The 23,663-nt window shown below is 43.1% G+C and overlaps 1 protein-coding gene across 1 annotated transcript in view; it reads right to left on the bottom strand.

Annotated features, from left to right (window-relative positions):
• Positions 1 to 16,298, bottom strand: part of map3k15 (mitogen-activated protein kinase kinase kinase 15) — a 160,181-nt gene extending 143,883 nt beyond the window's left edge. Inside the window, exon 1 of the mRNA XM_063051041.1 lies at positions 15,968 to 16,298. Within this exon, the coding sequence (XP_062907111.1) occupies positions 15,968 to 16,298 (331 nt within the window). The remainder of the gene's footprint in view (positions 1 to 15,967) is intronic.
• Between the last annotated feature and the right edge of the window lie 7,365 nt (positions 16,299 to 23,663).

The following is a 23,663-nucleotide window of genomic DNA, read 5'->3' as shown; positions in this document are numbered from 1 at the left end:
AGTAAGAGCTTGTTCGTGCGGCACCATTCAGCCAGATTTTCAATTTCCCTCGTATATGCTGATTCATCACCACCTTTGATTTGGCCAACAACATCTAAAAGTTATGTGCAGGAGTTTAACATTTGGTCAGATTTGGAAGGCCATACAGTTGGAAGGCCTCAATGCTACAGGGTGAGAAGCTACATGCAGGTCTGCAACTTCACTTTATTCATTTGCTAGACGACTATTGGTGGAGGACACATGACTGCCTGCCATTAATTCTCTTACCCATCCCTGAGGCATAGTCCCATGTCTGTATGGAAGTGCATCAAGTGGCAGCTAAAACACATTCTCAATTCGGAATTATTGATGAAGACGGCTTCTTGTGAATAGGATTTTGCACATCTCACTAAAATTACGCTTGTATCAGAATGATTACCCAGGGTACAAAATGAGATGTGTATATTTTTTCGTAACAGTTCTATTAATGTTTTCATGTACAGTTCCTGATATATTATAGGAATAAAACAAGTGGAAACCCAACACACCTAGGTTTACTCCTGACCACTCTTTAACCTCTTTAGTTAATAAATGGACTAGTTCTCAGCTCCCAGAGACCAACTGATGATTACAGGAAAGAGTTTTCACAAACATGCTGATTGATGCTCAAAAGACTTATACAATTTCAATAGATAAGTTTACTGTATTATAGACATGTGCCAAAGTAAATGAAAAACAAGATTTATGCTTTAAAATAAATTGATTTAAGTTAGCACCTTCAAAATGACATCATGTTTCTTTTTATTTTAGCTATCAAATCAAAGAGGTACATCATAGAAATAGGCTATTCAGCCCTCTAGTTCAGTGCTGACCATAAATCATTTATTTACACTAATTCCATTTATTTCCCTCACACTCCTATCAACTCCAACTGTCTACTGCTCACCTACAAACTAAAGGCAGTTTACATGGCCAACTAACCTACCGGCCTGCACAGTTTTTGGATGAGTGGCAATAACGGAGTGCTCAGAGGTAATCTATATGGTCACAGGGAAACGCCACACGAACTGGACAGGAGGTCAGAATTGAACCTAAATTGATGGAGCTTTGAGACAGCAGCTCTATCATCTGCACTGCCCAAAGCACTTGGTTGAGAAGTTGCTATATCACAGTCCAAGATTATCCTGCACCTACTTTCCCAGAGACTCCGTTACTGACCTTGATGACCTTATCACAGTCGGTGCCATCCTCTAGACAGTACTTGCATTCAGCTCTGTGGAAATGTTAGAGTAAAGCAGATACAATTAATGGCGTAACTGAAATCCTTGAAGAAACCTTTGGAGATAAGGGCACAACGCCTTCCTTTGTCAACATTACATTAATAATTAAATAATGTTTTACACAGATGCGGATTTGATGCCTTACAACCAGAAATGTCCCCAACATTTTCCTTATTGTGATGTTATGGATCATGAAGACATCATTTAAATATTGTAGAAATTCCAGGAAAACACTCAAATGAAACTCAGCAAGATTCTCCCATTCAATCTGCGGAAACAAAGTCTGACAAATATTCAGTGCTGTTGCACTTAAAACCATGGAGACATTCTGACATTTATGTACAAAAGAGTGAAGATAATGCATGATATTGCTCATCTCTGACTATACTCTGTATTGATCTGCAGAATGAGGCATCTGAGAACACTTCAATAATTATTTAATTATAAAAATAATTATTTTTGATGATGAACGATTTAGAACAGCCAGCAACTATTCAGAAACATCACACGATGACACTTGGAGACTGTCACAGATTCATTGAGTTATACAGTAGGGAAACTAGCCCTCCCCCCCCCCAAGTTAAATTAAAATGCTTACCTAAGCTAATCCTATTTCCCTCCATTTGGCCCATTTCCCTCTAAAATTCTCCTACCTACATGTTCAAATGTTTAAATATTGTAGCTATACCTGCCTTTACAACTTTTGCCAGCACTTGTTTCATATGCCCACAATCTTTGAAAAATCTGCTGCTTTCATCTCTCCTATCTCACCTTAATTCTATGTCCAATTCTATATTCAAGATCCACAAACCTGCCTGTCCTGGCCGACCTATTGTCTCAGCTTGCTCCTGCCCCACCAAACTCGTTTCTGCATACCTCGACACTGTTTTATCACCCCTTGTTCAATCCCTTCCGACCTATGTTCGTGACACTTCTCACGCTCTTAAACTTTTCGATGATTTTAAGTTCCCTGGCCCCCACCGCTTTATTTTCACCATGGATGTCCAGTCCTTATATACTTCCATCCCCCATCAGGAAGGTCTCAAAGCTCTACGCTTCTTTTTGGATTCCAGACCTAATCAGTTCCCCTCTACCACCACTCTGCTCCGTCAAGCGGAATTAGTCCTTACTCTTAATAATTTCTCCTTTTGCTCCTCCCATTTCCTCCAAACTAAAGGTGTAGCTATGGGCACCCGTATGGGTCCTAGCTATGCCTGCCTTTTTGTTGGGTTTGTGGAACAATCTATGTTCCGTGCCTATTCTGGTATCTGTCCCCCACTTTCCCTTCGCTACATCAACGACTGCATTGGCGCTGCTTCCTGCACGCATGCAGAACTCGTTGACTTTATTAACTTTGCCTCCAACTTTCACCCTGCCCTCAAGTTTACCTGGTCCATTTCCGACACCTCCCTCCCCTTTCTAGATCTTTCTGTCTCTGTCTCTGGAGACAGCTTATCCACTGATGTCTACTATAAGCCTACTGACTCTCACAGCTATCTGGACTATTCCTCTTCTTACCCTGTCTCTTGCAAAAACGCCATCCCCTTCTCGCAATTCCTCCGTCTCCGCCGCATCTGCTCTCAGGATGAGGCTTTTCATTCTAGGACGAGGGAGATGTCTTCATTTTTTAAAGAAAGGGGCTTCCCTTCCTCCACTATCAACTCTGCTCTTAAACGCATCTCCCCCATTTCACGTACATCTGCTCTCACTCCATCCTCCCACCACCCCACTAGGAATAGGGTTCCCCTGGTCCTCACCTACCACCCCACCAGCCTCCGGGTCCAACATATTATTCTCCGTAACTTCCGCCACCTCCAACGGGATCCCACCACTAAGCACATCTTTCCCTCCCCCCCTCTCTCTGCATTCCGCAGGGATCGCTCCCTACACAACTCCCTTGTCCATTCGTCCCCCCCATCCCTCCCCACTGATCTCCCTCCTGGCACTTATCCGTGTAAGCGGAACAAGTGCTACACATGCCCTTACACTTCCTCCCTTCCCACCATTCAGGGCCCCAAACAGTCCTTCCAGGTGAGGCATCACTTCACCTGTGAGTCGACTGGGGTGATATTCTGCATCCGGTGCTCCCGATGTGGCCTTTTATATATTGGTGAGACCCGACGCAGACTGGGAGACCGCTTTGCTGAACATCTACGCTCTGTCCGCCAGAGAAAGCAGGATCTCCCAGTGGCCACACATTTTAATTCCACATCCCATTCCCATTCTGACATGTCTATCCATGGCCTCCTCTACTGTAAAGATGAAGCCACACTCAGGTTGGAGGAACAACACCTTATATTCTGTCTGGGTAGCCTCCAACCTGATGGCATGAACATTGACTTCTCTAACTTCCGCTAAGGCCCCACCTCCCCCTCGTACCCCATCTGTTACTCATTTTTATGCACACATTCTTTCTCTCACTCTCCTTTTTCTCCCTCTGTCCCTCTGAATATACCTCTTGCCCATCCTCTGGGTCACCGCCCCCCCCCTTGTCTTTCTTCCCGGACCTCCTGTCCCATGATCCTCTCGTATCCCCTTTTGCCTATCACCTGTCCAGCTCTCGGCTCTATCCCTCCCCCTCCCGTCTTCTCCTATCATTTTGCATCTCCCCCTCCCCCTCCAGCTTTCAAATTCCTTACTCACTCTTCCTTCAGTTAGTCCTGACGAAGGGTCTCGGCCTGAAACGTCGACTGCGCCTCTTCCTATAGATGCTGCTTGGCCTGCTGCATTCACCAGCAACTTTGATGTATGTTGCTTGAATTTCCAGCATCTGCAGAATTCCTGTTGTTTGCGTTTTAATTCTATGTCCCCTGCCTTCGGAAGACAATTGTGGCTACCTATCCGATCTATATCCTTCATAGTTTTCTAAACCTCTATAAGGTCACCCCCTCAGCCTTCTTCACTCCAGGGAAAACTGGCCTAGCCTGTCGAGCCTGTCCTTATAACTCAAGCCTTCCAGTCCAGGCAACATTCCTGTGAATATTTTCTGTACTATCTCCAGCTCTACCACATTCATCTTCCAGTATGGGCACCAGAAATTCACACAATATTACTAAGAACCCTGCCATTAACCTTGTACTTCACCTTGAAGTCTGATCTGCCAAAGTGTATCACAACACACTTTTTCCAAATTGAACTTTACCTGCCACTCTTCAGCCCAGTTCTACATACCTGCTACATCCCATAGTAACGTGGACAACCATCCAGACTATGCACAACACCTCCAACCTCTGTGTCATCTGAAAGCCTATTAACCCACTCCTCCATGTCTTCATCCAAATCATTTATAAAGATCACAAAGAGTACGGGCCCTACAACAGATCCCTGCAGAACACCAACCTCCAGATAGAATATTCTCCAACCACTATCACCCTCTGCATTCTGGGAGCAGGGCAATTCTGAATCCATGTTGTAAATTTTCCACAAATCCCATAACTCATGACTCTCTGAATGGGCCTACCATGAGAAACCTTGTCAAATGCCTTACTACACCACATTTACTACACTACCTTAAATTAGTTTGTCATCGCAATAAATCTTAATCAGGCAGTGGGTGAATTTTAAAAACACTCAAAACTGAGTGTCAAATCCAAGTTAAAACTAGACATCCTATCCAAATATTAAAGGACAGAGGGGCATCATAGTTGCAGCACATATCACTCACACTGTGAGAATAATGTCAGAACATGGGATAGAGTGGACTCCAAGTCTATCCAAATATTACATCAAGGGATAGAAGAGATGGACAGACGAAGAAGTAAACACATCACCGCTAGTGTCCTCCAGATACTCTCAGAAAACATTAGGTCCAGAATGCTAGGTATCAAGCTCCAAGGACACAGACACAGTCAGAAAGAAGTTCAAAGACCTCACATGCATTCAGTGAACGCATTCAAACCCCACATCTTATCAACTGTCACATAAATCTCAGATACTGGTCCCTGCAGGCCACCAACATTGTGATCACATAACACTGGGTTTGAGTCCCAATTGTTGGTAAACAATCTCACACACATAGCACTGTCACAAGACCCGCAGCCATGAGTCTAAGCTTACACACACTACAAGCTGTTTGGCAAGGATTCCACACGACATTGGCTTCTACTCTGGCAGCATCTTGACTTCAGAGTTCAGAGTTCAGAGTTTTTGTCTTTGTTTTCAAACCCTTCAACTCCTCTTCATCTCTGATTTTGGATATTTGAGACCAGGCTAGAAACCTATTTGGGGTGCCCCTTAGAATCCCTATCTGGGATTCCACTTAGAGAATGGATCAGCAATGGGGAATCAGTCTTTAAAATATGGAACTAATGGATGGTAAACTTGGAGGAGTAACAGTTTGGAATAGGCTTTTCTCCAATTGCAAAGCTCTATATCTTAAGACTGCTAATGAACAGCCAAATCGAGGTTTCATTTATTTTATTTTCACATTGTTCGGCCTCCTTATAAAATTAGCATGTACTTTTGAATTAAGTCTGTTATGCAAAAAAAATAAACTGTAGGTCTCAACAATGGAAAGTTGGATGTTAACTGTTCACAGGCTTCTGCATTTCACGATCACCAATAAAATATTGAAAGAAAGTCCAAAATTAATTAAGCGGATTGAGAAGGGGAAGGTCATTTCTTCAGCAGTTTGAACGGGGCATGACTGAGCAAGTGCATGAAGATCGGCCTGTGAGACAGCAGGAGAGTTTAAAAAGCGAGTGGATTAACGGAGCGGGCATTTGTAGGAGCAGGCGATGGAGTAGTGGGAGACAGAGTAGGAAGGCTTTAGCTCCAGAGGCTTCAGCGAGCAGAGGCTGAGGACGAGCTTGCTCCCAGTGAGGTAAGGCCGGGTAAGTTCCTTTAATTAATCCAATTAACTTAGAAGTAGGTAATGGAGGCAGCAGTTAGGGCAGTCGAGTGCTCCGCTTGCAGTATGTGGGAAGTCAGGGCGAGCACAATTGTCCCTGATGACTACACCTGTAAAAGGTGCATCCAGCTGCAGCTCCTGACAAACCGAGTTAGGAAAATGGAGCTGAAGCTGGATGAACTTTGGATCATTCATGAGGCAGAGGCAGAAATAGACAGGAGTTACAGGGAGATAGTCACCCCTAAAAGTCAGGAAACAGGTAGCTGGGTGACTGTCAGGAGAGGGAAGGGGAATAGACAGAATGAGCAGAGCACCCCTGTGGCCATTCCCATCAATAATAAGTATACCGTTTTGGATATGTTGGTGGGGACGACCTACCGGGGCAAGTTGCAGTGGTTGTGTCTCTGGTACCGAGACTGGACCCTCAGTTCAGAAGGGAAGGAGGGAAAAGAGGAGAGCATTAGTGATAGGGGATTCAATAGTTAGTGGGAAATATAAGGGGTTCTGTGGAAGATATCGAGAATCCTGGATAGGAAGGAGGTGGTCCTGCAAAGAGAATTTAGGGAGTTAGGTGCAAAGTTGAAGGACAGGACCTCCAGGGTTGCATTCTCAGGATTGGTACCCATGCCACATACCAGTGAGGCTAGAAATAGGAAGATAATGCAGTTAAATACGTGGATAAGCTGTTGGTGCAGGAGGGAGGGCTTCATGTTTCTGGACAATTGGGCCTTGTTCCAGGGAATGTGGGACCTGCTCCAACGGGACAGGTTGCACCTGAACTGGAGGGGGACTAACATCCTTGCGGGAAGGTTTGCTAGTGCTGCTCCGGGGGATTTAAACTAGATTTGCAGGGGGAGGGGAACCAGAGTGTTAGAGCAGATAGTGAGGTGGAGGAGGATAAAGGTTATGCGAGAACTGCAAGTATAGTGCATGGACTAAAGCCAGACCTAACATATAAAGAGGGTTTGAGGAAAGAGAAACAGAGTAAGGTAGAAGGGCTAAAGTGCATGTACTTCAATGCAAGAAGCATCAGGAACAAAGGTGATGAACTGAGAGCTTGGATACATACATGGAATTATGATATAGTGGCCATTACAGAGACTTGGCTGGCACCAGGGCAGGAATGAATTCTCAATATTCCTGGATTTCAGTGCTTTAAAAGGGAAAGAGAGGGGGGAAAAGGGGAGGAGGGGTGGCATTACTGGTCAGGGATACTATTACAACTACAGAAAGGGTGGGTAATGTAGCAGGATCCTCTTTTGAGTCAGTATGGGTAGAAGTCAGGAACAGGAAAGGAGCAGTTATTCTATTGGGAGTATTCTGTAGGCCCCCTGGTAGCAGCAGAGATATCGAGGAGCTGTTTGGGAGGCAGATTTTGGAAAGGTGCAAAAATAACAGGGTTGTTATCATGGGTGACTTTAACTTCCCTAATATTGATTGGCACCTTATTAGTTCCAATGGTTTTGACAGGGCAGAGTCTGTTAAGTGTGTCCAGGATGGATTCCTGTCACAGTATGTGGACAGGCTGACTAGGGGGAATGCCATACTAGATGTAGTATTAGGTAATGAACCGGGTCAGGTCACAGATCTCTCAGTGGGTGAGCATCTGGGGAACAGTGACCACCACTCCCTGGCCTTTAATATCATGGAAAAGGATAGAATCAGAGAGGACAGGAAAATTTTTAATTGAGGAAGGGCAAATTATGAGGCTATAAGGCTAGAACTTGCAGGTGTGAATTGGGATGATGTTTTTGCAGGGAAATGTACTATGGACATGTGGTTGATGTTTAGGGATCAGGGACAGTCAGCATGGCTTTGTGAAGGGCAGATAGTGTCTAACAAGCCTGATAGAGTTCTTTGAGGCGGTGACAAGTCATATAGATGAGGGTAGTGCAGTGGATGTGATCTACATGGATTTTAGTAAGGCATTTGACAAGGTTCCACATGGTAGGCTTATTCAGAAAGTCAGAAGGCATGGGATCCAGGGAAGTTTGGCCAGGTGGATTCAGAATTGTCTTGCCTGCAGAAAGCAGAGGGTTGTGGTGGAGGGAGTACATTTGGATTGGAGGGTTGTGACTAGTGGTGTCCCACAAGGATCGGTTCTGGGACCTCTACCTTTCGTGATTTTTATTAATGACTTGGATGTCGGAGTAGATGGGTGGGTTGGCAAATTTGCAAATGACACAAAGGTTGGTGGTGTTGTAGATAGTGTAGAGAATTGTCAAAGATTGCAGAGAGACATTGATAGGATGCAGAAGCGGGCTGAGAAGTGGTAGATGGAGTTCAACCTGGAGAAGTGTGAGGTGGTACACTTTGGAGGGACAAACTCCAAGGCAGAGTACAAAGTAAATGGTAGGATACTTGGTAGTGTGGAGAAGCAGAGGGATCTCGGGGTACATGTCCACAGATCCCTGAAAGTTGCCTCACAGGTTGATAGGGTAGTTAAGAAAGCTTATGGAGTGTTAGCTTTCCTAAATCAAGGGATAGAGTTCAAGAGTCGCGGGGTAATGATGCAGCTCTATAAAACTCTGGTTAGGCCACTCTTGGAGTACTGTGTCCAGTTCTGGTCGCCTCACTATAGGAAGGATGTGGAAGCATTGGAAAGGGTACAGAGGAGATTTACCAGGATGCTGCCTGGTTTAGAGAGTATGCATTATGATCAGAGATTAAGGGAGCTAGGGCTTTACTCTCTGGAGAGAAGGATGAGAGGAGACATGATAGAGGTGTACAAGATATTAAGAGGAATGGATAGAGTGGATAGCCAGCGCCTCTTCCCAAGGGCACCACTGCTCAATACAAGAGGACATGGCTTTAAGGTAAGGGGTGGGAATTTCAAGGGGATATTAGAGGAAGGTTTTTCACTCAGAGAGTGGTTGGTGCGTGGAATGCACTGCCTGAGTCAGTGGTGGAGGCAGATACACTAGTGAAATTTAAGAGACTACTAGACAGGTATATGGAGGAATTTAAGGTGGGGGATTATATGGGAGGCAGGTTTTAAGGGTCAGCACAACATTGTGGGCTGAAGGGCCTGTACTGTGCTGTACTATTCTATGTTCCATGTTCTATTAAAAATAACCGGAAGACTTTACATGGAGGAATTATAATCTCTTGTCAGTTCTGAACTAACAAAGAGCTGGCTTCTTCTTATATCCTATACGCTATACAAAACACCATCTTATTTCTAATTGTTTGTTCCCTCAAGTGTAGGGCCCCCCCCAACTTGTCATCCATCTGACATTTCTGGAATGTGCACCTGCTAACTGGTGGAAAAGAACAGCACAGCACAAAGCCCTCCTGCATATCGCAATACATTTTTCTTTTGTCCCTAAACAATATGTATCAATGAGAATATTACTCCAGCTTCTCTATTTCATAAATGCAAACCAATTCCAAGTATTTACAGTAGTCACCCTGGTTGATCATTGGCAGATTCTTTTCATCTGAGAAGTGGGATATGGAAGGAACAAAGACCATTTCCATGCCATTCTGCCAAATATTCAAATCCTTAATGACACTGCACATGCTGCTGTGTTGGCCTACATTTAACCGGTAACCAAGATGACATTAAAATTTATTAATTTCAGTGATGTTTGTGGAGCTGTGCTGCTCCGTAAAGCCAGTGCCACCTTTCGCTACATTCTGTTAGTCCCTGCAGAGTAGAAAAACTTCATTGGTTGGAATGTCCTAAAATTGTGCAAAGTGCAATTTTGTCACATAATCAAGTGGAATCCAAAACAAAGCTACTTCCTCACCTGCCCCACTTCACAAAAAAATCTCTCAAACTGTTTCATAAAACCATTATTTGAAAGACAAAGCTGCAGGCCATTTGAGGCACGGCAAAGTTCTCCTTATTCCCTGTTGCATCACAAATCAACATCATGCTAGAACCTTCCCAAATTTCAGGTCCATAATATTAGCCTCGATCCTTCCTCTAGCCTCTCTCTTGACTACTAATGGACATTGGTGTCTGCCCACACAATACTAAACCCTGTGCTTGCCTACTCCAGCAGCAAACCCCATGATCCAAAGCAAACACTCCTTGGATTGGACCAATAGACTCCAATGCACCAAGAGATGTACATTGAAAAACAAACTGATGGTGACTGGAGTCCTCATGTAAAACATGTCTCAGACATGGTTTAATTTTTTAAGTTGTAAAAAGTTTATGTCCCTCCTGTTATTTTATCCCCAGAAACAAATAACCTGACTACCCTCGCTATTTACCACAATAAATAAAAATTAATATTACTTTGACACAGTTTTGTTCACAACTCAATGAGGAAGACTAATGTTGGTGGCATTGGTTGAGCCATTAATGCTGCTAGGTCTCAGAGAGAACGCTTTTCTCTTCAATATTAGCCTAGCAAGTGATGCAGGTGTAGCATCCCATTCAAAATTTATCCATTTCAGAACTGTGGGAATTGTGCCATTATTGCTGTTAACTACTGCAGTGTTAGCTAGTACAGTTGTCATACTCTAATCATGCAGTGACACAATTAAGATGTGGTGTCCAATCACGTAAAGTTCAGAATCTGCTCACTTAAATCATCTTGGCTGCATCACTCTAGCACGGCCCAACCGAGATATCACTGCCCCAAATTATGCAACTTCAGAGAGAGTCAGGTTTTGCCTAAGATATTATGACATCATAACTTTCCCCTTTATTGTTCGCAGCGCTTGAGTTTGGACTTAAACAATAAGCAATTGACCATGATCATTAATCCATAACAAAAATGGCAGAAGCAAACCAAATGATAAAGAAGATTAGACAGTACAGTGTGGAGTATCTGGAATATGGATTTATACCTACACACCGCAACTAACAGCAGCCGCCATTGTGTTTGTAGTGTGAAACTGTATTTTTTTTTCAAATGAAGCAATGAAACCTTCCAGGCTTCTTGAATATTTGAAGAGAATACACTCTGATAAAGCAAACAAAAACTTGGCTTATGTATTTTCGTCACTTTATCATGAAAACTTTCAGGAACAAGAAACAAAACATGTTTGTCTGCACTTCACAACAAAATGTTTCATACATTTTCTTTGCTCATTGATAAATCTGGAGAGCCTCATACAAATGGAGAAAAACTGATTCTGTCGGCAGGAAGGGATGCTCTGTGTATGGTTTTGCATAAATCACCAGATTAAATAATTAAACTGATTCCGCTCAACAACAACTCCGTTCAAAGACAAATAGATGAAGTGTCTGAAAGTGTGGAGGACACATTTTCCATCATAATTAGGACCACAGGATTTGCTCTGCAGTTGGATGAGTCAACTTTGCAAGGTAACGAATGTTTGCTTCTTAGTTATCTTTGTTTCATAAAGCCATAGTGAACATCAGGTGAAGCAATGAAGTAGTGAATAGTTGGGCTACTAAGGTTTGTGCTAAAATTGTTGATGAAAGTAGCTTTTGCTGTTAAATAAATAGATAATTTTATTTGTAGCTTTATAAAGATTTAAATAATTTTTACAATTATTTGTCTCCGCTTTGAACTTGCAGTTCCTACTTTCTTTCACTTCGCATTGTAAAACAAAATTCTTCATAGTTTTTATGTAATGCCCGAAAGCGGGAGGGGGCACTGGGGATGTGGTCTGGGAGCCAAGAGGGTAGAAACCCGAAAAGGTTTGGGAACCACTGTTCCAACTTATCAGTAGAGAAATCATAATTCTGCTTGACATTATTGGAGGTAGGGGTGGAATTATATTTCCTAGACAATGGTAAATAATCACAACTTTCCATATCGTTACACCACATCATCCACATGTACATCTAGAAATGCAAGTTGAAGAATAACTTGTATGTTTATTTATTTACTCCCCACCCACCACCCCATATGAACTTCATGAGAGTAAATTTTATTCTTCATCTCAAACTTTTGGGCTCTATAAGCCATCATAATTCTATAATTCGTGAGCTCTATAAGAATGGATTTCCATAATCCAAATGGCCATAATACAGGAGTCACCTGTAATAGCAATTTATAATTTTCTCCTAATACACTCTCACTTTCTCTCTGTCCTCCTGTGCACTAACAGATAATACACCATTCCTTTTCTCTGTTGACCCTTTGAAAATTTCTGACCTTTCCCCTTTGGGTGTTTGCAAGTGTATACCAGTCAACTACAGTTCTCAGCCTCTCTTGCTGCACCTCAGCCACAATACATTGATTTGCTATCGGTACTTCCAAACCCAAGTTAACATCATGCAAGCCTTCAGACCCAACACCTCCCATCGCCTCCACGTCACAAGATAATTTACCCTCAAGGCATCGACTTCCATCCGGTTCAGGCCATTCAGCAGCTCCTGAACTCTGGAGATGCTATAACCAGCGCAGCCTTTCCCAAGTTCTGCTTACTCTCGTGCACCACTCAACCGCTGAAATAGCCCATGAAAAGCATCCCATGTTCTACCTTCCCAATGGTAATATTACTGCTGTTGTCCCAACAATGATGAGCTGCTGCCTTATATCATGGAGTATTAAGGACAGATTTCATTCTGCCACATCCATATTAGGCATTTTGCCCATTTCAACAAATCACAGAGCCGGTTGCTACTGAGAGCTGTAACTACCCATTGCTCAGAAAACAAAATGTCACTATAGCCTTAGTAGTCCATATCCAAACTGCTCACAAATGAATGGTCAACGCTCCAGGACATCTCACCCTGATCTGCATTTATAGATTTCTTTTGCTGCAACTCTTAACAGCTTTACTGCTCCTGATTCCACCTCCCCCCATATGCTAGCACCATGAACACCTTCTTCTTAAGTAACTCCCATTGTACTGCAGTAATTGGTTCAATTGCCCCGCACAATAAAGTTTAAATATTCACAACACCTGCCGGTACATCCTTCAAAACTCAACTCTGCAAACACACAACTTAAAATACACTCTTAATGCTAGTTCTTTCTTCACTGACATTACAAACTCACCCCTGGGGGGTGCTAAACTTGGCTCCGTACAGTTGGATCTACTTTCAACCACGTGCACCTGTTGCATTGACTCAAATTCTAGCTTTTCTCCTCTCTACCAGAGCTGCCATTCTATCATTTCTCTCATCTTATGATGCAAACCGTGTGTTCCTCTGCAGCTAAGCTCTCCTCAGAATCCATCTGAACTGCTGCCTGGCCATCACAACCTGCACCATAATCACATCTTGTTTCACACAGAGAGACATAGTTGACCTCACCATACCCACGTCCCTCAGGAAGATCAGCTCTCACCTTTCTCAGACAGAGATACAGTCCACTTCGCCTTGTTCACATTGTTGTCAGTGTCAGTCCTAGTCTGGCTAAATTGCTAAGTTTTAGACTTCCTGAAATTTCTAGAGAACATCTGACCAGTGCAATGTTTCAACCCAAAGCACTGACACTCCTTTCCTCCTACAGATGCTTTTCAACACTCTGCGAGTTCCTCCAGCATGTTGTTTGTGCACCGGTGACCTTCATGGGTAAAGCCAACATCTCCAATGGTTCTTGGATCACTACCCAAAATAAACTCTAAAGCACACAGTTTTTTTTAATCTCAATCCAATTGTTATCCATGATAAGTACTTGGACTCATCTATATGTACTGGCAGCCGAACAGTCCATATATTGCTCCAGCATTGGTTTCTATACCACATTACCATTAGACCATTAAAAATTATTTGAGATCCAAAAGCAAAGCTGGCATGATGTCTTCAACTGAGGAAGTGCTTACTGACATGTAGCTGATAACTCCCACTCTAGCTGTACAACAAACTCCGTTTAATATATCCAATTCAACCTCTTCATTCCCCACTCTCAGGCATAGATAGTATCTTTATTGGAACATCTCAATCTCAGCTTTCTAGTTTTTGGCAACTTTCTTGAACTGATATACCATGGATACCTTGCACAAGTTTGCCTCTTGACTTGAGGCAGACAGAACTACTGCCTTTACCTGTAATCATCTTCCTGAGAGAGATGCACTCCATGCAAATGGTTGATCATTTAAGTCTACTGACAACTGAAACACCCATTTGGCTGACATGATTATATTGAGGTAGGGTAGGTTCTAGGTCACAGCCTTCCTACCCTCAGCATTCATGTGAGCTACAGTTTCCTCACCAAAATAATGTGAGAGATCAATGAGTCTATCTGGATTACAAAGAAGCCATTGCCATCCCTTTGGGGCTCCTCCCCATCAGCACCTGATGAGAAATATATCATGTTCTTCTATACTACTAACCATTCTGCATTCTCCCTCAGCCATCAGACCCAGCATGGCAGCATTGTTTGCTTGAATTTCCCCACTTGCCAGTTTATTTTCTTGGTTGTGGAGGCCAAGTCTCTGGATGTTTTCAAGAAAGAGATGGATAGAGCTCTTAAAGATAGTGGAATCAAAGGTTATGGCGATAAGGCAGGAACTGGATTCTGATTGTGGATGATCAGCCATGATCACAGTGAATGGCGGTGCTGGCTCGAAGGGCCAAATGGCCTACTCCTGCACCTATTGTCTATTGTCTATTTTGTAGTGCCTGGTCTCACCAAACCTGGAAGTTACAGCTTTCAGCCAGTGCCTTTAACCTGATAACATAGTCAACTACCATCTCTTCTGGTCCCTGGTAACACATGGCCAACACACAACTCAGCAGAATCTCTGAAGACACTGAATATGAACAACTTATCAATACTCTCAGCTTCCTTGATTGGGACTTGATCCATGTCTGGTGGTGCTGATAAACTCAGCGTTATTTTCTACTTCTCTGCCCTATCCCACACTAGTGGCAGGGTTTGCAGGCCATTACTTCCTACAAGCAAAACCTAACCTTGTGCACGGCTGTGATGCTGCACTCCCAGATGAGCTCAACATCTTTTATGCACGCTTCAAAACGAAAAATAAAGTTATACCTGTGCGAATCCCTACAACATCTACTGACCCTCTGATGTCTGTCTTAGAGGCCAAAGTCAGAACATCTTTCAAGAGGGTGCACCTTCACAACGCATCAGGCCCTCATTGTGTAACTCGTAGACCACTAAAAAAACCCGTCCCAACTAAGTTCTTCAAGGACATCTTCAGTCTCTCACTGCTGCCGCTGGCGGTCCCCACCTGCTTGAGAAGGACAACGGCCATACCAGTGCCCGACGACAGCACGGTGATCTGCCTCAATGCCTATCACGCCACTGCATTCACATCTACTGTGATTAAGTGTTTTCAGAGGTTGGTCGCGGCTAGAATCAGCTTCTGCTTAAGCGAGGACCTGGTCCCGCTGTAGCTGCCTATTGCTACAATAAGTCTACAGCGGATGCAGTCTCACCGGTTCTGCACTCGGCTTTGGGTCACCTGTACAATGGCAATAGCTACCTATGTCAGAGTGCTGTTCATTGATTACAGCTCAGCCTTCCACACAACTATACCCTCAGTTCGAATTAACAAGGTCCACAAGTTGGCCCTCTGGTCCTCGCTTTGCAACTGGATCCTTGACTTCCTCATCAGAAGAACACAGTCATTGCACAGAGGCAATCGCATCCCATCAACACTGGCACTCCAGTTCTACAGAAGTGCCGTGGAGAACATCCAACTGGTTGTATCGCCGTCTAGTATTGAGCGGACACTTCACAGGATCGGAAAAAGTTGAAGAGGATTGTAAACTCAGCCAGCTCCATCATAGACACTAGCCTCCCAGCAAAATGTTTTGTATTAGATTTGACAGTTTTTCAATGAATAAGTTAATATTTTCATAAAAGTATTTGTTTCAATATTTTTAATTTTAGTAATAAAATACTTTATTACAAAGTCATGCACTAGTTGCAATCGTAAAAAAATGAAATATTTACGCTGTAAAAGGATGAATGGTCATTTTTTTTTTGTTAACGCAAGTTTCCTTACTAACCTGCATTGTAGAACGAGTCGAGGACCATCGCCTCCCCGAAGTCGAGTTTCCCAAAAGGGAAGATGGTGAGCTCGGTGTCCACGCTCCGGCACGCCCGCTCCAGACACTGCAACGCTCCCCACTCCGTGCTCTGCGGCTTGGCCGTCTCGTTGAGCACGCAGACCGCTTGCAGACACCGCGACCGGGACAACGCCGCGACCTCGGAGCCGGAGGAGCCGGAGCCGAAGCCAAAAGCCGCCTGCCGCTCTCCTTTGCCGCCCGCCTGCTGCCCGCACACTGTCCCCTGACCCGTCTCTGACCAGAGGCTGCGGGACGAGTAGTTTCTGTTCATCTCTGTCCAAAGTAAAAACCAGGGTTTTCAGGGTCCACTCATTCACAGTACAAGTGCCGGTCCGATGTGGAAGGAGTAGCGTCGAAATACAGATGAGCTGATCTCCGTATAGCCTGGACGTACAGAGTGCAGCACCCCCTGTCACCGGGTTGGAATCATGCTGACATCCAGTTAGTGGCAGTGAAACTTCTTCCTTCATCTAAACTAACACGTGGCTACCTTTCCGTTTCTTACTCACTCTTGGGTTAATCCAGTTTCCTCTTAAAGTGCACCAAAAACAGAATTACTGAAAACTCTCAGCAGGCCAGGTGACACCTGTAGAAAAAAAAGCCAACACTTTGGTTAACACACGTAAACTGAGGCGGGCATTAAATGTAAAACGTTATCAGTAATGGTCGACAAACATGTGCAGACTCTTAAAGTATTTTCCAGCCTTTAGACCTGAAAGGTTTTTCCATTCTGTTTCTCTTTCCACAGATGCTGCCAAATCTCCTGTATTTCTGGCATTTTCTGCACTTATTTCTGATTTCTGCAGTCCTTTGGATTTTGTTTTTTTTAAACATACCTATGCTTAGAGGTTAATAAGAGTTTTGTATTAAGAATTAACTATGTTATAAATATCTCCTCATTCTCGTCTGACTCCGAAATCTTACTGGTGGTACAAAGTCTTGCTGAACCTTGTTGCTTAAAACAAATGGCACCATCTAGCTGGATGTCAGCATGAGACTAAATCAGGGGTTCCTAACTTGTGGTCCACCTTTAATGGTAGCGGTCCATGGCATAAGAAAGTTTGGGGACCTCAAAAGCCAGTTTCATTGCCAGATCTCAGACTGCTGGTGCAGAAGGAAGATGGATTTTGATAAGAATGACAGAAGATGGACAGTGGAGTAGGTACTTTCCCTTGTCAATCATGATTAATAAGCATTGTTTTAATTCTCTGAAGCTATATGTAACTATCCTCCACGCTTGATATTTTTCTGGAAAATTGTGCCACTCTCATTGGGAAAAAGTTTCTTTTTTCTCCACGCTTTAAGCAACTCAGCTTTCAGAATGAATTGACTTGGATGTGTGCAGAGTAGATGCCTGCTGTGAGCCACAGCCCCAGCACACCTCCAGTTCATTGCTTAATGTTATATGTGTTAAACTGATGAGATCTTGCCATTGTAATAACTACAGGTCCCCCTGTTGTTGCTCACAAATTACATAAGAGAGGTAGAAGAACCAATAAGTCATACTTTTCTAACGGCAGTAGAATCATACAGTTAAACAGCACGGAAGATCCAACTCATCCGTGCTGACCAAAGCGCCAACCGGAACTAGTTCTATTTGCCCACATAACCTTAAAAATCTTGCCTAGTGATGTACCTGTCCAAATGCCATATAAATGTTTAATTCAGTCTGCCTCTGCCACCTCCTCTGGCAGTTCATTCCACATACCCACCACACCCTGTGTAAAATGCTTCTCTGTCCCCTCTAAATCTTTCTTCTCATGCCTTAAAGCTACACCTTCTAACTTTAGCCCTGGGGAAAAATCTGTGACTACCTATAGTTACCTCAAGGGAAAGCAACCCCAGCTTATCCAATTGCTCCTTATAATTCAAGTGCTCCAGTCCTGCATGCAACGTTCCTGTAAATATTTTCTGCGGCCTCTCTAGCTTAATCACATCCTTCCCTCAGCATAGCAACCAGAACGGCACACAGTGTAAGTGCAGCCTAACTTACAATCTGTACAATTGTGACATGAAATCCTAGCTCCTATACTCAATGCCATTGATAATTGGATAATGTAGCACTTAGCACAACACTGTGCAGTACCAGCGACCGGGGTTCAATTCCCGCCACTGCCTGTAAGAAGTTGCATGTTTTCCCCTTGACCACATGGGTTTCTTCCAGGTGCACTGGTTTCCTCCCAGAGTCGAAAGATGTACCTGGTGCTAGATTAACTGGTCATTGCACATTGTCCTGTGATTAGGCTAGGGTTAAATCGGGGGTTGCTGGGCTCAGTGGTTCGATGGTTGGAAGGGCCTATTCCACGCTGTTTCACAATAAATAATAAATAAATAAGCATACCATGTTGTCTACCTGTGTTGCCATTTTCAGGCAAAACTATGTACTTGTATCCAGGGGCTTTGCTGTTCAATGACAGTGCACTTATGGCCCAGTCAATCACCGCATATGTTCTAGCCTGCTTTCAATTCTGAAAATATGCGCTTTGCACATGTCTGAGTTAAATTCCACCTGCCATTCACTGGCCATTTCTTCAGTTGATTTGGATTGTGTTGTAACCTTAGACTCCTTCATGGTCCACTGTACTACCAATTTTGGTAACTTTTGCAAACTTATCAATCATACCACCTACATCCTCTTCCAGATTATCAGTATATCTGATAAACAACACAGGGCTCTGAACTAATCCTTGCAGCACACCAATGCCCTTCATCGAAACAGAACACATAACTTCAGCTTTAAAAACAACCCTTCACCACCATTCTCTGCTTCCAACCTCCAAGCTAATCTTATATCCAGTTTAATATCTAATTGTGGAACCCATATTGTCTAAGCTTCTGGATCAGCCTATCCTACATTGATCAGTTGGGACAAAGGGTCTGTTACAGAGCGGTATAAGCCTATGAGTCTATAGCAGTTAAATACCTATAATATATGGATAGAAAACAGAACATGGAACAGTACAGCATAGAAACAGGCCCTTTGGCCAACAATGACATGCTGAACCAAATAAATTAAAAATCAAATGGCCAACCAAACTAATCCCTTATACCTACACAATGTCCATGTCCTTCCACTTTCCTCACATGCATGTGCCTATCTAAACGAATCTTAAAAGTCTCTAATATATCTACCTCTACCATCATCCCAGGTAGCACATTCCAGGGACCCAACACTTGTAGAAAAAACTTGCCCCTTGCATCTCCTTGGAAATTACCCCACATCTTAAATGCATGCCCTCTGGTATGAGATATTTCAATCCTGGGAGAAAGATATAGTCTGTCTACACTACCTATGCCTCTCATAACCTTAGAAACCTCTATCAGATCTCCCCTCTGCCTCTGACAATCAAGAGAACACAACCTAAGTCTGTCCATCCACTCATTATAGCACACGTCTTTAATCTCAGCAACATCCTGGTAAACCTCTTTGCACCCTCTCCAAAACTTTGAAATCCTTCCTATGATGCAGTGACCGGAACTGTTTGCAGTACTCCAGATGTGGCCTATCTAGAGTTTTATAAAGCTGCAACATAACTTCCCAATTTTTGAAGTCAATGCCTCCACTAATAAATAATTTGATAATTGTTATAGTATCATTAATCATGAACTGGGTGTTCTGGGAAGGTGGACACTGAAATTCAAAACAGTGAAATCTGATTATACATGATTTCAAGAAATGATGGCACTGTAATCTGTGATGGAGATATTTGGATTTTGAAGTACCTGAGACCCTAAAGGTTAGAGAGTTGTCAATTACTGTATGGGGCTATTCACTGTCCATTTGGCCTCATTTTAATTTTCCAGCAGGCAGCAGAGAATATCATTAATAAGAAAATACAATTGTATTGAAACCTTTCTTTATGCTCTTCCTATAGGAAGAACAAACTTTTTCACAGACATTAATACATGTAGTTACAGAGATACACACCCATGATGTACTTTTGGCTGGAACTATGTACAGCTGAGTGGAGATGGAAACACCACAAACTGCAGGCTGCTCAGGTGAAGGACAGCTATGCAGGTGGTAAACAGTACCTTGCCTGACAACGACCAGCTTCCACTATTGCTCATCTTCACCACTGTAGGAAATTCTACAGTAAACAATCTCCAAAGTCCTTCTCCGACCTTTCATGACTAATTTTATTAAAAACTCTTAATATTTAATGTCCCTAGAGTTTGCTGTCTGTGATTTTCAGGAGCATGCTGGGAAAGAAAGAACTTGGTACAGCAAGACGTCTGCCTGCTGATTGGCATCGCATTCGCACCACCCTTATGTGCTCAGGAGAAACACCAAATAGAAAGATTCCAAAATCTCATTATGAGGAATATTACAATGGTGCACACGGAGTTAACACCTGAGAATCCAGTTCATGGGATAGTTAAGAGGTTGAATGAGTATTTTTGCATATTCAAAAAATCATTCAATATTTGTCACACAAAAAAGTCATCCGACAAATGTAAGGGTTATAGGTTTGGGGATCAATCGGTTTGAGGATATTATGTTAGCAATAGGAGTTAATTAAAGGATGGAATAGCCAGCCAGCCAGCGGTGTAGTGGCAACAACCCCGGACTTTGAGGTGAGTGGTCTCTGGTTTGAATCCAGCTGGCCCCCTGCACGCTTTCCATCTGTATAGGGTTGAGTTGATAACTGATTGACAGCAGCGCGGACCAGTATTTTGGTGTTAACTATTCATAACCATCTCAGCCTTTCGGAGGAGTGGGCCAGACATCTGAGATTTTGACAAGACAAAGCTAGATGAAGAAGTAGCTGAATGCAAGGCAGAAACAATTATAACAGGATAAAGTTAATAGGTCAAGACGTTCACAGAATTGAAATGTCAGCTGCTCTGTTGCTTCCACAGACGCTGCCCAATTTACAGCCTATTTCAAAATGCAAACACGAGGAAATCTGCAGATGCTGGAATTTTAAGCAACACACATAAAAGTTGTTGGTGAACGCAGCAGGCCAGGCAGCATCTCTAGGAAGAGGTACAGTCGACGTTTCGGGCTGAGACCCTTCGTCAGGACTAACTGAAAGAAGAGCTAGTAATAGATTTCTCTTACTAGCTCTTCTTTCAGTTAGTCCTGATGAAGGGTCTCGGGCCCGAAACGTCGACTGTACCTCTTCCTAGAGATGCTGCCTGGCCTGCTGTGTTCACCAGCAACTTTTATGTGTGTTGCTTACAGCCTATTTCACACGTTTTCTCTGGATGGTTCGGAATGCCAACGTCTGCAGGATTTTGCTTTTGCAAAGGAATATAGAGAGGTTAAATAAGTGGACAAACTGCAGCAGATGTTTCATAGGGTGGAGATGCTTTGCGGACAGTACAAAAGTAGAATATTATTTAAATGTAGAGGGACTTGGATGATTCACGGAAAGTTAGTGTGCAGCTATAGCAAGCTGTTAGAAGATAAGGAAAGGAGGTAAGAGTGGGAGTGGGAGTGGGCTGTTTGTCCCCAAATGCCTGCTCCTCCATTCAGTAAGATCATGACTGACATTTCACCTGATCGGATTAAATGGCAGAGCAGGGCTAAGTAACATAACTGTCAGGATCACCAGCTAACTTAAGTGCAGGAATCCCAGAGACTTTGTCAATTCAAACAGAGGAAAATATTTATTCCAGAAATTACCAGCAAAACTAACAAGAACTCAGGCAAACTATACAGAATCTTGAAGAACTGAAATCACTCCCGATATATGGAACTTGGTCTGAGTTTTACCAGACAAGGATCCACAATGACCAAGCAAGCCTGAAGTATACCCTGGAGCACATAGGATTTCAGGACCATTCAGAAAGCCCTAGTGTCAAGACAAAGCAATAACCTTCAAACACAACAGTTACAAAGAAAATCCCGTGCTAATTGTACCTCTTCCTAGAGATGCTGCCTGGCCTGCTGCATTCACCAGCAACTTTGATGTGTGTCTCGTGCAAATTCAATTACCACAAATTGAATAAAAGTGATAAGTACAAAGAGAGCTTAACAGCCCCCATGACACAAACCTGCAACACAAGTGAAAACCCACAGCTGATCCAAAGACAAGCAATTGGACATAAAAGGTAAACAATCTAAAGAACACTGCATATCATGAGGTGACAGTGAGAAAATACAATCTACTTACTAGCTGAAAAAATATCTTTGCTTTTCTTTTAAAAATGACTCCTGGTAGTGATAAAAAGAGGTCTTTTGGCTGCACTGACAAGGTTACATGGAGAAATTACGTGTTTGATACCATAGAACATCATGAAGCATTCACATAGATGCAATGCAAACTGAAGTCCATTGTCAAAGGCTCAGTGATAATTCCCTTTCTGCCAGCATCATTGTGCACAGAATTATTTGCGCCTTCCTCTTCTATGAACATAATGTTCATTATATAAACCTTTGATACATACCTGGCAAAGTTCTGCTACCAGGCCAATAGAAGGAGGTCTGGTTACAGCTTTCATGTTGGTAATGCTAGTATGTGTGGCATTGTCAAATTCCCTCTTCTTAGAACATTGGTAATTATTATACTATGGCACCATTTCAGAAAGCCTAGAGATATGGATAATTCAAGTTTCCTGTTGTAGAATGGTGCCAGCCTTTATTTTGACATTAATCCTAGCTGGTCCATCCGCTGAGATTATATTTGTGGATCTGCTGTGTTACTCATGCTGCGACTGGGAAGTTATGTCATGAAAATCATGCTTTCGCTATCAACATCAGTAAATGGTAATGAAAACAAAGTACTGCAGATGCTGGAAGTACTAAATATAAACAGAAAGTCTGGAAAACCAGTAGGTCAGGCTGTGTCTGTGAAGAGCAGAACAGAACTAATGTTTCATGCCAACGACAGATCAAAACAACATAAGCTGAAACTTGAACTCTCTTCATGTGGTAATTTATTTTATTTTTTATTTATTGAGATACATCGCAGAATAGGACCTTCCAGCCCTTTGAGCCGCGCCGCCCAGTAATCCCCCAATTTAATCCTAGCCTAAGCACGGGACAATTTACAATGGCCAAGTAACCTACCAAGCAGAATGTCTTTGGACTGTGGGAGGAAGCAGGAGGACCTGAAAAAAAGCCACGTTGTCATGGGGAGAACGTACAAGCTCCTTACAGGCAATCTCTATGCTTCATGTATAAAGCAATATCTTCAGCAGTAGACATTTCTGTCCAGTGCTTAGCTATTCTTTTCATAACATTTGTAACACTGGGAACATTTACCTGCTACTTCCTGCCTTGATGGTGTAGACGCTGCATCAGTCTAATTCTGCATCATCGGCATGGACTCAAGTATTATTTGGCTGTCCCGTTATGCTTTGTTTTCAAAGTACCTCTGTGTGGATGTTGTATTTGTAACAGTGCTCTGGCCAGTTGCTTTGAGCTTGGATTTGCTTAGTATTCCTACATGCCCTTCCTTCATTCCTTTGGAGGAACAAACCTGTGGGGGATGGTAATTGTCATGTTGGTGGTAGGAATTTGCACCACTTACCCTCCTGTGGTGTTAGTCCCGGTTCATGGATGGAGCTCCCTCTGCTGTATTGTACCTGTAACTACTCACAAGTTAGTGGTTGGACACAATTCTCTGGCAGTTTTCATTCCTGGTTCATTGAGGTTACAATTTTCAAGCCACATCAAATCATCGAA

This window comes from Mobula hypostoma, chromosome 6 (assembly GCF_963921235.1).
Source record: "Mobula hypostoma chromosome 6, sMobHyp1.1, whole genome shotgun sequence".
Classification (NCBI taxonomy): domain Eukaryota; kingdom Metazoa; phylum Chordata; class Chondrichthyes; order Myliobatiformes; family Myliobatidae; genus Mobula; species Mobula hypostoma.
Note: the sequence above shows the minus strand (reverse complement) of the source record. Positions and strands in the feature narration are given on the sequence as shown.